The sequence below is a fragment of the Humulus lupulus genome, chromosome 7 (genome assembly GCF_963169125.1).
Source record: "Humulus lupulus chromosome 7, drHumLupu1.1, whole genome shotgun sequence".
Lineage (NCBI taxonomy): Eukaryota > Viridiplantae > Streptophyta > Magnoliopsida > Rosales > Cannabaceae > Humulus > Humulus lupulus.
In genome coordinates this window covers 140,671,456-140,682,801 of record NC_084799.1, presented here as the reverse complement: position 1 = coordinate 140,682,801, position 11,346 = coordinate 140,671,456, and the positions used below count along the sequence as shown (strand labels likewise).

Sequence of the window (11,346 nt, the reverse complement as noted above, 5' to 3'; positions counted from 1 at the left end):
TCCCCTAATCAAAGAGAATGTATCTACTATATCGATACATTGTGATAGCCAAGCGACATTGGCTAGAGCATACAACGGAGTGTATAATGGGAAGTCTAGACATATTAGTCTAAGACATGGATATGTAAGAGAATTGATTCAAAGAGGAGTCATCTCAATATCCTATGTGAGAACAAATGAAAATCTGGCAGATCCTTTCACTAAGCAACTAACGAGGGATTTAGTGGCTGCATCATCTCAAGGGATGGGACTTAAACTCCCTAAAGAGATTCACGATTGATGGTAACCTATCTTAACACTAGCTATTCAACTAGTGTTAGGTTCAATAGATAACAACAAGTCAACAAAGTGAATATTTGTTGTACTCAAAATAAGTCTCATCTAAGATATTGAGTACTTGTGTGTTACCAAAGTTGAGGGTTAAAACCGAAAGGTTTTTTAATAGAATTCAGTCTTGTGAAGACAAGTATTTTTGGTAACAAAATACTATAAGAATTCTACCTATATGAACCTAGAGGTGGTGCCGCCTCTCATGAGAATTGGGAGTATTCTCAAGAACGTCCATGAATGGAAAGTGCACATGGGCATTAACGGTGCAAAGCGAGACATAGAGGTCTCGAGTGAACATCGCAAAGGTGTGTGTGTGTTATCACCGATTTGTTATCATGAAAAGATGGTTCAATGCCTAGTGCAACCAAATTTTTGACAAATTTTGTGATAATTACACTATAGTAAAGTTCAAGTTGAAAAACACTTTACTTTATGCATTAATGGAATGACTCTTATAAGAGAGAGTTTTTATTTAATCAAGTGGGGGATATGTTATATTTTAAAATATAATGATTGATTAAATAAGTGTTACAATAGATAACTATTTAAAGAGAGAGTTTTTATTTAATCAAGTGGGGGATATGTTATATTTTAAAATATAATGATTGATTAAATAAGTGTTACAATAGATAACTATTTAATCTAGTGGGGGAATGTTATATTATTTTAATGTAATATTATATTATAATATAATGTTTTAGATTAAATAAATGTGACAAAGAGTGTCACATATTGTAACATATGATAGAGAGTTACAATATTTTGATATATGTGATATAGCCAAATATGTAACATATTTGGTGTTACAAATTTGTAACTTCCAAATATTACCCTTTATTGTGTAAATTTGGTGTTACACAATATTGAGATGAATTTCATAAAGCCATATGTGAAATGGTTGTTAGAGATATGATTTTAACCCCAATAATGTGTTTTGGGGGTTACAAAATCATTTGGGAGGGTTTGGAACCATTTGGAAAAACAACACATTTTCAAGTGCTGAAATTGGTCAGTGGCTGCGGCCACAGAATGTTGGTGGCCGCAGCTTGTGGGACAGAGAGAAGTGGTCGTGGCCACTGATGTCCCTGGGCGTGGCCACAGGTGTAAATCTGACCAATTTTTCAGTTTTTCAATCTTTGTTGAACGGCTCAAAAAACCCAAATAACTCCAAAATCTCATGTTTAATTCCATATTAATCTAATTAAACATTGGTAACAGTGATGGGGGTTGGTGGAATTTGAAATTCAAAAGGTGTCTCTAAACTCTATAAATTGGAGCCTATAACTCGCTTGAAAGACACAACATTTCTATCCATTAGAGCACTTGGTTAGAAACACATTGAGGCTTGATAATTCCATAAAACATTTCCTTTAATCTGAAAGAGATCCCTTAGTGCTTGAGTTAGGGGAAATAAACTTTTGGACAATGGTTTTAAACATTGTTCAAGTTGGTGATCCCCAACCCTCTTCACTTAGGTTGTGTAAGTGAGAGTTTACTTGTGTTTCTGTTCTTGCATTTTATTCAATTGCTTTTCTTCTTTTTCTCTTGTTCTATTTACTTGTAACTTTTGTTTAGAGTTGTAATCTTCTCTTTTGTTTCAAACACCTTTACTTTACTTGTAATCTTTTGCTAAGAGTTGAATTTTTCACTATTCTATTATTCTTCTCTTCTTCTTCTTCTTTTTGTTTATTTGTACTTTCAGTTATAGAGTTGTAACCTTATTTAATCAATCTATATGTATTTGTAATATATTTCCTAGAGTTATAATATTCTTACCTATTTCTATTGAGGCAATACATATTTACCTAACATATATAAAGTATCTTTCATTCATTTTGATTTCTAATGTCTAAATATTAGTTTTTTTTTTTTTGTTATATAGGCAATTGATTTAACTCAATCTTGCTAAATATTTTTTTAGTAATATTAATATTTAACATATTATTTATATTTAAATATGAGGCGAGATGGCTTTCTAGAATCATTTATATATGATTTATCTATTTTCTCATAATTTGTGATTTTTTCTATTTTTTATTTAACAAAAGAATTAATTAATCATTTAAAAAATCTCTATAGTCCCACATCGCCATTGTGATGTTATACTTTTAGGCTATATATAAATATATATATATTTAACAAGAATGTATATATATATGACATAATAAAACAAAAAATGTATATATATATTAGGTATAAGCAACCAGCAATGCACGTTTATTTAGTTTTATTTAAATACAATTATATAATATAACTTAGATATTTTTGTATATTCAAATTATTTTTCAGTTATTATATTTATTGTATTAATAATTTTTTTCCTTTAGTTATATTAAAAGAGTAAATTGCGACTAAAATACTCAATATTTTCAACATATTGTACTTTTTTATCCAATATTTTTTTTTGCGGTAAATATACTCATTATCTTCAAAATGTTGTACTTTTATACCCAAACTTTTTCTTACTTTAAATTTACTCAATGTTTTTGAAATGTTTCACTTTTATACCTATTTTTTTTATTATTTTGAAAAATAACACAAAAATTAAGGAAAAATATATGTTTTTAATTTTAAATTATTTTTTCTTTCTTATTATTCCTTAAAATAACTATTTTAAATTAAAAATTAATAAATGTTTTATTAAAATTAATAAAAAAAATGATTTAAAATAATTCAAAAAAAATTCCATCAATTTAAAATATAAGTTTTAAAAAAATGAAGGAAAAATATAAGTTTGAATTATTTTGATTAATTTTAAAATCTTAAATAATTTGTTTTATTATTTTGAAAAAGAATAAGAATGTGAAAATAACTTGAAATTTAAAATATAATTAAAATCTTATATTTTTCTTTCACAGTGATATTATTTATCAAAATAATAAGCTATAAAAGTATACCAATTTAAAAATATTTAGTATATTTACCTAAAAAAATTGGATATAAAAGTATAATATTTTAAAAATATTGAGCATATTTATGGTCGAAAAAAAAGATTAGGTCTAAAAATACAACATTTTAATATTTAGGCCATAATTTACTTTGTTAAAAAAAATTTTTGAAAAATATAAATATATATGGGGAATTCTCTTATAAGGGCTTCACTTTAATCCCTACCAGTGGAGCTCTCAGTGTTCTCAATCCGTGAATAGTTTTCGGCGCGATTTTTTTTTATAATCGTGTATATTGTAGCTATTTAGAGCATCCTGCAAATTTTCATAAAATTCCGAATAGTTTACAGTACCGAAAACTAAGTTCAAACATGTTGTTGCACGTGTGACTAATTTTTTTTATGCGCATGGAAAACAACATGTTTGAACCTAATTTTTGGTATTGTAAACTATTCAGAATTTTATGAAAATTTGCAGGATGCTCTAAATAGCTACAATATACACAGTCATAAAAAAAATCGCGCCGAAAACTGTTCACGAGTCGAGAAACACTGAGAGCTCCACCGTTAGGACTTAAAGTGAAACCCTAGAGAAGAATTCTCCCATATATATATATTTATATAATATTGTCTAAATAACTGCGCACAAAGTGCGGTTGTACTGACACTCCAAATTGCACGTTGGCCTTCGTGGAAAAATCCCAATCACATAAACTAATGCAGCTCCTCCTTTTCTCCTTTGGTTAGAACCAAAACCACCATTAATACAGAGCATATCTTAGCTTCGCTTCAAATTGCCATGAGAGCCCTCTATTCAAAATTCATTTGACTCTTATTCTCTCTCTCTCTTTCTCTCTCTCTTCAAAGCCATGGCAAGCACAAGCACAGTAATGCCATTTTCAAAGCTGAATAATAAGTATCTTTTTCTCTGCCCTTCATCGCAAAGAGGCATACAGAAGAATAATATTAGTACTCCACCATCACTGAATTTCAGTCAAGTAGTACTTGGTCGTAAACCAAACAAACTTTATGGTATAAACTCAAATAGCAGGTTTGCTGTATTTTCTCGTTTCAATGACCCAATTGACGAAAAAAGCCTCGTACTCGACGATGGTGTCTCTATTTCCTCCAACAATGGTAGTTCCCAGCTACAAGTTCATTCAAGGTAATTCATTATAGTTTTGTATTTGCTTTTAAATTAATTTTTGGGAGAGAAAGCTAGAGTGACTAAATTTCTTTTATCCTAAATATTTTTATTTTTTAGCACACGTACTTTGATTTCATATTTGGATAGAGTATGATAGGTGTAGATTGTATTGTACAACTTTTCTTTATGTGTTTTTGTTATATAAACGTTGAGAACATGTTGGAATAGTGGAAAAATTAATCAACATATCACATCAACTCTAGCTAATCTAACTTGTATGTATTAATTTACTCTATAAGTTAATCCAACTAGAATAAGACAATATGGTACATTTGAGTAACTTAGAATTGTTTATTTATCATACACAATCTCGTTATATGTATTATTTTATTTTCTTATTATCACAAATTTTCATGGACTTTTATAGATTCTTTTAGAAAAACGAAAAATAGAAAACCAAAAAGGTTTGTTATAGTGAATAGGGGCTAAAAATCTCAGCGTGAAAAAATAAATGAATGGATATATGTTAAGCTCATTAAGATTCCTTTAAAAGAAATTGGTTAACATAGAATTATTATCACCTCTCAAAATTTGGTGTTTTTATGAATAAATGGCATATTATTTCAAATTTGTTAATTTTTATTTATATGTTAAATAATGATATCTTTTGTTTGCTTTCATGATTTGTAACCTCATTTATATGTGTCTCGATTATTTTTGCAGTATGTGGAAGTGGAGGGGTTATTCAATCCGGTATCAGCATGCAGGAACCAGTGGCCCTGCATTAGTATTGATTCATGGTTTTGGAGCTAACAGGTCCACATTTTGTTTCACTTAGCAGACAAATAAATTGCTTTCTAGGTATTTTGTGAATTAAATTGCTCATCTGAAAGTGTTATACCTAACTTCTTGAATCAAAAATTGATCTACTAGAACAAAACAAACAATTTAAAGCAAAGTAAAATCACACATAGAATTTTACAAGCTTCATCTGCACTGGGAACAAATTCCAGCCGACTAGTGCTTGGATCGGGTAAGATGTAACATTCACTAATAAATCCAATGTTAATTACAATAACCAGTTCAGAAATGAAATCAACATCTTTACAATACAAAAGTTACATATTACCCTAAAAACTTGAATAACCACTCAAGAACAATTTCCAAATCCCTTGGAACTTGTGAACCGAATCCCTCGATTCAAACACTCAAGATCCCCTTGAGCAAGCTAGTTGAATCCCTCTACTAGCCAGATTCGAACTCCCTTCGAATCAGATCAGAACCTCCCACAGCTCTGCAACAAGCTTCACCTCCAACAATGGTGAACCTACAAAAACTGAAGAAAGAAAGAAGAAACGAAGAGAGAAAAATAAGATTCTGTTTTCTCACAATGACAAACTAACTGAAAAGGGGTTAGGTTGTTAGAAACAGATTAATCTATTTATAGCAACCCTAACCACTAACTAATCAACTAAACAAGCAGCTAATAAGATTTAACACATTTCCAATTAAAACAACAATAGCTGACGTGTACTTATTAATCTGCAGCACACAGTAGATGTAACTGGAGACTAACTAGTACTAACAGAGATAACATATGCAATATACAATTCAAAGACTGAACAACAAACCCTGTAGATGAAACAATATAGACATATTTTGACATTCATATAGAAAAGGCCGTTACAATCTTTATCTATATATAACATACACAATGAACCAAAATATACTAGGTTCTCTCTACTATTACTTTTTCAAAAATATAATCATCGAAACAATGTCATGTCTAGTTACCACTTTCTTAATATAATTTTTTTGAGAAATTAAAACATGTAAAAATTTATGATTGAAAATAATGTAGCTCCATATTAAATTGGTTCATTATTTGGGCAAAACTTGTATCTGCAGAACTGTTGTGTGCATGTTTAATATGAAAATATTTAAGTGTATGTCTCATTCTATCTAGACATTAATAAGCTTTGTTAGTTTTCTTTCAAGATCTCTTACATCTATCAAGGATAGGTACTCATGATACACTTTGCTATTCTTTATAGTGATCACTGGAGGAAAAACATTTCAGTTCTTGCAAAATCGCATAGGGTATACTCAATTGATCTAATTGGTTATGGATATTCAGAAAAACCAAATCCTCGTCAATTTGGGGACACCTCGTTCTACACGTTCGAGACTTGGGCAACCCAACTAAACGAGTTCTGTAAAGAAGTGGTTAAGAATGAAGCATTCTTTATTTGCAACTCTATTGGAGGTGATTACCTGTCTAATAAATATTGCACTGGTTTTGAAAAAGAAAGATTGTACTGAGTTCAGTTTATGTTTTTCTTTTATAGATCACCTCATCTATTGGATCATGCAATTTATGCTTTTCTTAATTAAAATCTTTTGGAATTATTTTAGGAGTTGTTGGTCTTCAGGCTGAAATTATGGAACCGAGTATCTGTAAGGGAATAATGCTTTTAAATATATCTCTTAGAATGCTTCATATTAAAAAGCAGCCATGGTTTGCAAGACCTTTTATAAGATCATTTCAGAATTTGTTGAGGTGCATAAGGAGCTTGTAATTTTGTATTTTCTTCCTCTATAAATATGTGTTGAATCATCAAAACTTAATCTTTGCAGTTGATATGTTTCTGCAGAAATACAGCCATCGGTCAGTACTTCTTCAAAACCGTTGCCACTCCAGAAGCAGTGAGGAATATCCTCAGCCAGGTGTGTTTGAAGCCTAAATTTCAAATGAAGAACAAACATGGAACATATAACATAGAACAAACCATTGAGCTTGGTCTTGTTCTTGCACAAATCATGCTCAAAGTTAAATTCATCATCACCGATTATTGATTAGGATATTTTTTCTATGTTCTCGAGAGATGTCCGTTTGATTTTAGGACAGTTTTAACAAGTCTTGCCACATTAGGAATTGGCCAAAAAAAGAAAAAATAGTTGACCAAACTGAGTATCATATCCTAACTAGCAGTCAGCATTGTTAATCTTGCTTGCTCTGCTTCTAATCAACTGCATTTTCAGTGCTACCATGATACTTCCCAAGTGACAGATGAATTAGTTCAAAGCATCCTTCTCCCGGGACTCGAGCCTGGCGCTCGAGATGTGTTTCTCGAGTTTATTTGCTATTCAGGCGGCCCTCTTCCAGAGGAATTATTGCCTCGAGTGAAGGTTGGTACTTAGTATCATAAAAATAAACTGTGCCGATTCTTATTTTCTAGCAATCTTTGTTATATTTAATGTTATTTTCTCTGTTTGCAGTGTCCTGTTTTAATAGGATGGGGAGATAAAGATCCATGGGAACCTATTGAACTTGGAAGAGCGTATAAGAATTTTGATTCTGTGGAAGACTTTGTTGTCCTTCCAAATGTTGGCCATTGTCCTCAGGTATTTCTTTCTCGCTCATTCTTAGTTTGTTTGTAATCCATCGATATGCATTGAAGGAATTGGAATTAGTTTTAAACTGAGTACTTGTGACTCATCCCTAACTTGTGACTCATCTTGTGTTGCTGGTGTGCATACAGGATGAAGCACCTAACCTTGTAAACCCTCTTGTGAAGTCATTTGTGGCACGCCATGCTACGTCTTCAACCGCAAATCTTGCATCAAAAACAGCCTCATCATAGCTTGTTCGCTTCTTCAAAAATCATTTTAAGCCCTAAATATAGGTTGTGTTAGTGTGGATCTTAAACACCCTTGGTTTAGGGCTCTATAACTCTAAATGTCTAGCCATAATATTAGATGCAACACCTTGTAAACTTTATCATACATTTTCTCTTTATAGGAATGAAATGTGGGAAATTTACAATTATATACATAGAATCTTAAGTATTTATAAAAATACATTCAACCAAATTATTTACACAAATATCGGTGGCACGTCATCATAGCATACCAAATTTTGAAAAAAATTAGGAAATTTTTCTAGGTTGTAAAAAGTTACTTTTTAGTTGCTTATAATATTGATAAGATACAAATTGGTCACTTTTTTTTATTAAAAATTTTATTTTTAGATCATATTATTTCGATACATTTTGGTTACTTCCAAAACTTATTTGTAGACATCTTAATACACCAATTAGCTATTTTTAGGTTATATTATAGTATCTTATTATTTAAGATACATTTTGGTAGCCTTCAAGCTTAACTAATGAGTTGTCATATAGTATAATAAGTTACCATATAGTTTATTATTAAAAATTAATTTAGTATACTACATGGTAACTTTTAAATGAAATATTTTAATAGACTTTTTTAGTCACTTATGTAATTTGCATGTCTTATGATTTAAGATATATTTACTTTACCTTCAAGTCTATTTTAGAAACTAATTAGTTATCATATAGTATGAAAAGTTACTCCAACAATTTCAAGTTACCATGAATAATTTATTAAAAACTACATAGTTACTTTTAAAATCTACATTTTCATTACTTTTAAAATCATTTAATATACCAATTGTTTACTTTTTGATAAATGACTAAATTTTTTTGTATGCCACAAATTTAAACAACCAACAAACCTAGTGAGTTCCCAAAAATAGTTCTATTTAAAAATTATCAAACAATATCCTAAAGAATCTATTTTAAAAAAGTTATTTAAAATGTTTCTAAAATATCTTTTAAGTTGTTAAGAAAATATCATATGGTATCTTTAAATGTCAAATAAAAATACAAAATTTTACTATATTAAATTTTGTTTATGTTTAAAATTGAGTTATTTTTTGTTAACAAAATATAAAAAAGAAACTAAATTGTTGTTTTTTATTCTCATATCTTCTCTGAAGACAGTGAAAAAATATATGCTTCACACGAATCAAAATGACCATTTTGAAGAGTAGGTCGCAATGGCTCTACTCTTGAGCCGAATTGATTATCATTGTGGCTGAAAAAAAAAATTAAAATTAAAGGAAAGAGAGAAAAAAGAAATGTTAAAATAAACCGAAAAATGTACCGTGATAGAAAAAAAAGTGGAAATTAGTTCAAAAAGATATAAAACAAAGGTGTACTTGTAAATAAAATAAGTCACCCTATTATTGTAATTAAGATAAAAAAAAGTGGTACTAAGTGTAAATTTTTCATGAAATTTTGCTCTGATATAGTCTATGATTGTACTTAAAAAAAAGACATTATACTATTACATAATATCAAATAATTTATGGAAAATTTTATAGTGGGGGATTGAAAAATCTTACCTGATATGGAGTGATTCATTTGAAGTCGGTTTTTGTATGATTAGTGATTGCTTTGATCATTGGTGGTTGGTGTTTGCAAAGACAAATGTAAGACCATTATTTATAATTTTTACATTGTGTGATTGAATTAGTTGTTTTTTGTAAGTTTAAGTTGTGCTTTGTTAAAAAAAATCACCTTTTATCATCATCATCATTCCTTGCCACAAATTTTCATCCCTTCAGTTTACTATTCTCATTATTTATCAATTTCTTTTGTGAATATGTGTGCTATTGTATTATTAATACACATCGTTGTTGGTTATCTTAACTTAGAGCACTCACAGCAGTAGCTGTAAATTGTTTAAATCTACAAAATATAAAGAATTTGTGTTAAAAGAGTGCTCTAGCATCTCCTTCATCCTTCATATGGTTTATAGAAAGTTACTATAACAACTCTACATTTATTGAACACTGTAGATGCATCAAATCATATTTTAATAATCTCTCTCTCTTTTGTTTATCCTCCTTTTCGTTCCCACATTTCTCTGTGATAGTAATTTGGCGCCAACATCTTTCCTCTCATCTTTTCTCCGCTGCTTGGCACCAAAGAAGAGAAGATCTTCGTTGGTTGTTTTAAAAGAAACATCTTTGTTGGTTGGGACACTGCTGGGCAAGGGGGCTATTTTCTTCTATATTTGTGTGATTTGTCTCTTTCTCTTTATCTCTATGTATTAACAAAGCCATGAAAGCTGCAGCTTCTCCTAATCCATGCAAAGGTCAGATTTCTCTCTTTCTCCTTCTTTCCTACATAAGTTAGTTGGGTATATGCTTAAATATGTATGTGTATAAAAATCCCCTCATGAGTTGCACATTCAAGAATAACAACAATCAGTTACATTTAGTTAAAACCATAGACACATCTCATCTCAACATACTCATGACAACTTAGCACAACAAACTCATATTACTACTTCTATTTTAATCTACTTGTATAGAGTATATAAAGAATGTAAGAGTTTAGTTTAGGAGATTTACATATTATTTTTCGAGAGTTAGAGAGAGAGTGAGAAAGGAGAGAGATTTTGTAATCTTGGGTGGGAAAAGCTTCTTGTTCAGATTGTGCGTGTAAAAGAAAGAAAAAGAGTGAATGTTAGGGAAAGATGAGGAACAATAGCAGAAATCACAGAGATATGAGATTAGAAGTTTGATTACCTGCGGATTGTGGCATTGGAATCAAGCCTGAGATGTAACTAGATCTGAATCTTTATAGTGCAGAAGGAGATGTCTTTGAGGCGAGCTCAATGAGCATGTAGCCCAGATTTTGGGAGAACCTTGATACATCTGGTGTCTTCTTTTCTTGCTCATCTTTTTCTGAATTTTGTGACTGCTCTGTTGTGTTTTTTTATTCATGTCTGGTTCCCTAGATTTGTAGAGAATATCTTCATCTCTGCATTTGGTATAAAGGGTTTAATTGAGTAAAGTTTTACTATGCAATAGTGATATGTGTATGGTGTATATAAATCCACGTACAAAACTTTTGAGGTCAAAGGTCATTCATGACCTTGGTGTTGAGTAAACTCATGCATGCATACAATTACAATTAAATGATTATAAGATCATTTTGGGGCCTGCTGCCCTAAATAGATGACCATAGAGTCATCTCGGAGCTCTATACCCTAGCTAAGTGACCATAGAGTCACCCGGGGCCCTTTGCCCTTAGCTCTATGTAACTAGCCATAGAGCTAGCCAAGCGCTTTGTTCTTTCCAAACGACCATAGGGTCGCCCAACAT

General features: G+C 30.5%; 1 protein-coding gene and 1 long non-coding RNA gene across 2 annotated transcripts; one reads left to right on the top strand and one right to left on the bottom strand.

The window, feature by feature from the left end:
* The first annotated feature begins 3,871 nt into the window (after window positions 1-3,871).
* On the top strand, window positions 3,872-8,193 carry LOC133788669 (pheophytinase, chloroplastic). The gene is made up of 8 exons (XM_062226218.1): window positions 3,872-4,382; window positions 5,088-5,180; window positions 6,419-6,630; window positions 6,780-6,924; window positions 7,019-7,091; window positions 7,407-7,553; window positions 7,644-7,769; window positions 7,907-8,193. Exons 1-8 carry the CDS (start codon window positions 4,087-4,089, stop codon window positions 8,006-8,008), a joined length of 1,194 nt encoding a protein of 397 aa, XP_062082202.1. The 5' UTR covers window positions 3,872-4,086; the 3' UTR covers window positions 8,009-8,193.
* Window positions 8,194-9,902: 1,709 nt separating this feature from the next.
* On the bottom strand, window positions 9,903-10,855 carry LOC133789938 (uncharacterized). Its single transcript, XR_009873798.1, has 2 exons — window positions 10,591-10,855; window positions 9,903-10,359 (listed from the first exon to the last, which is right to left on the bottom strand). It is a non-coding gene; the product is annotated as an uncharacterized LOC133789938 (long non-coding RNA).
* Between the last annotated feature and the right edge of the window lie 491 nt (window positions 10,856-11,346).

What these genes read in the sequence shown, in the direction of transcription:
- LOC133788669 (XM_062226218.1), top strand. Translation starts at nt 4,087, where the DNA reads ATGGCAAGCACAAGCACAGTAATGCCATTTTCAAAGCTGAATAATAAG. An exon ending in TATTTGCAACTCTATTGGAG is followed by an intron (nt 6,631 to 6,779) that starts GTGATTACCTGT and finishes GAATTATTTTAG; the next exon opens with GAGTTGTTGGTCTTCAGGCT. An exon ending in TCATTTCAGAATTTGTTGAG is followed by an intron (nt 6,925 to 7,018) that starts GTGCATAAGGAG and finishes ATGTTTCTGCAG; the next exon opens with AAATACAGCCATCGGTCAGT.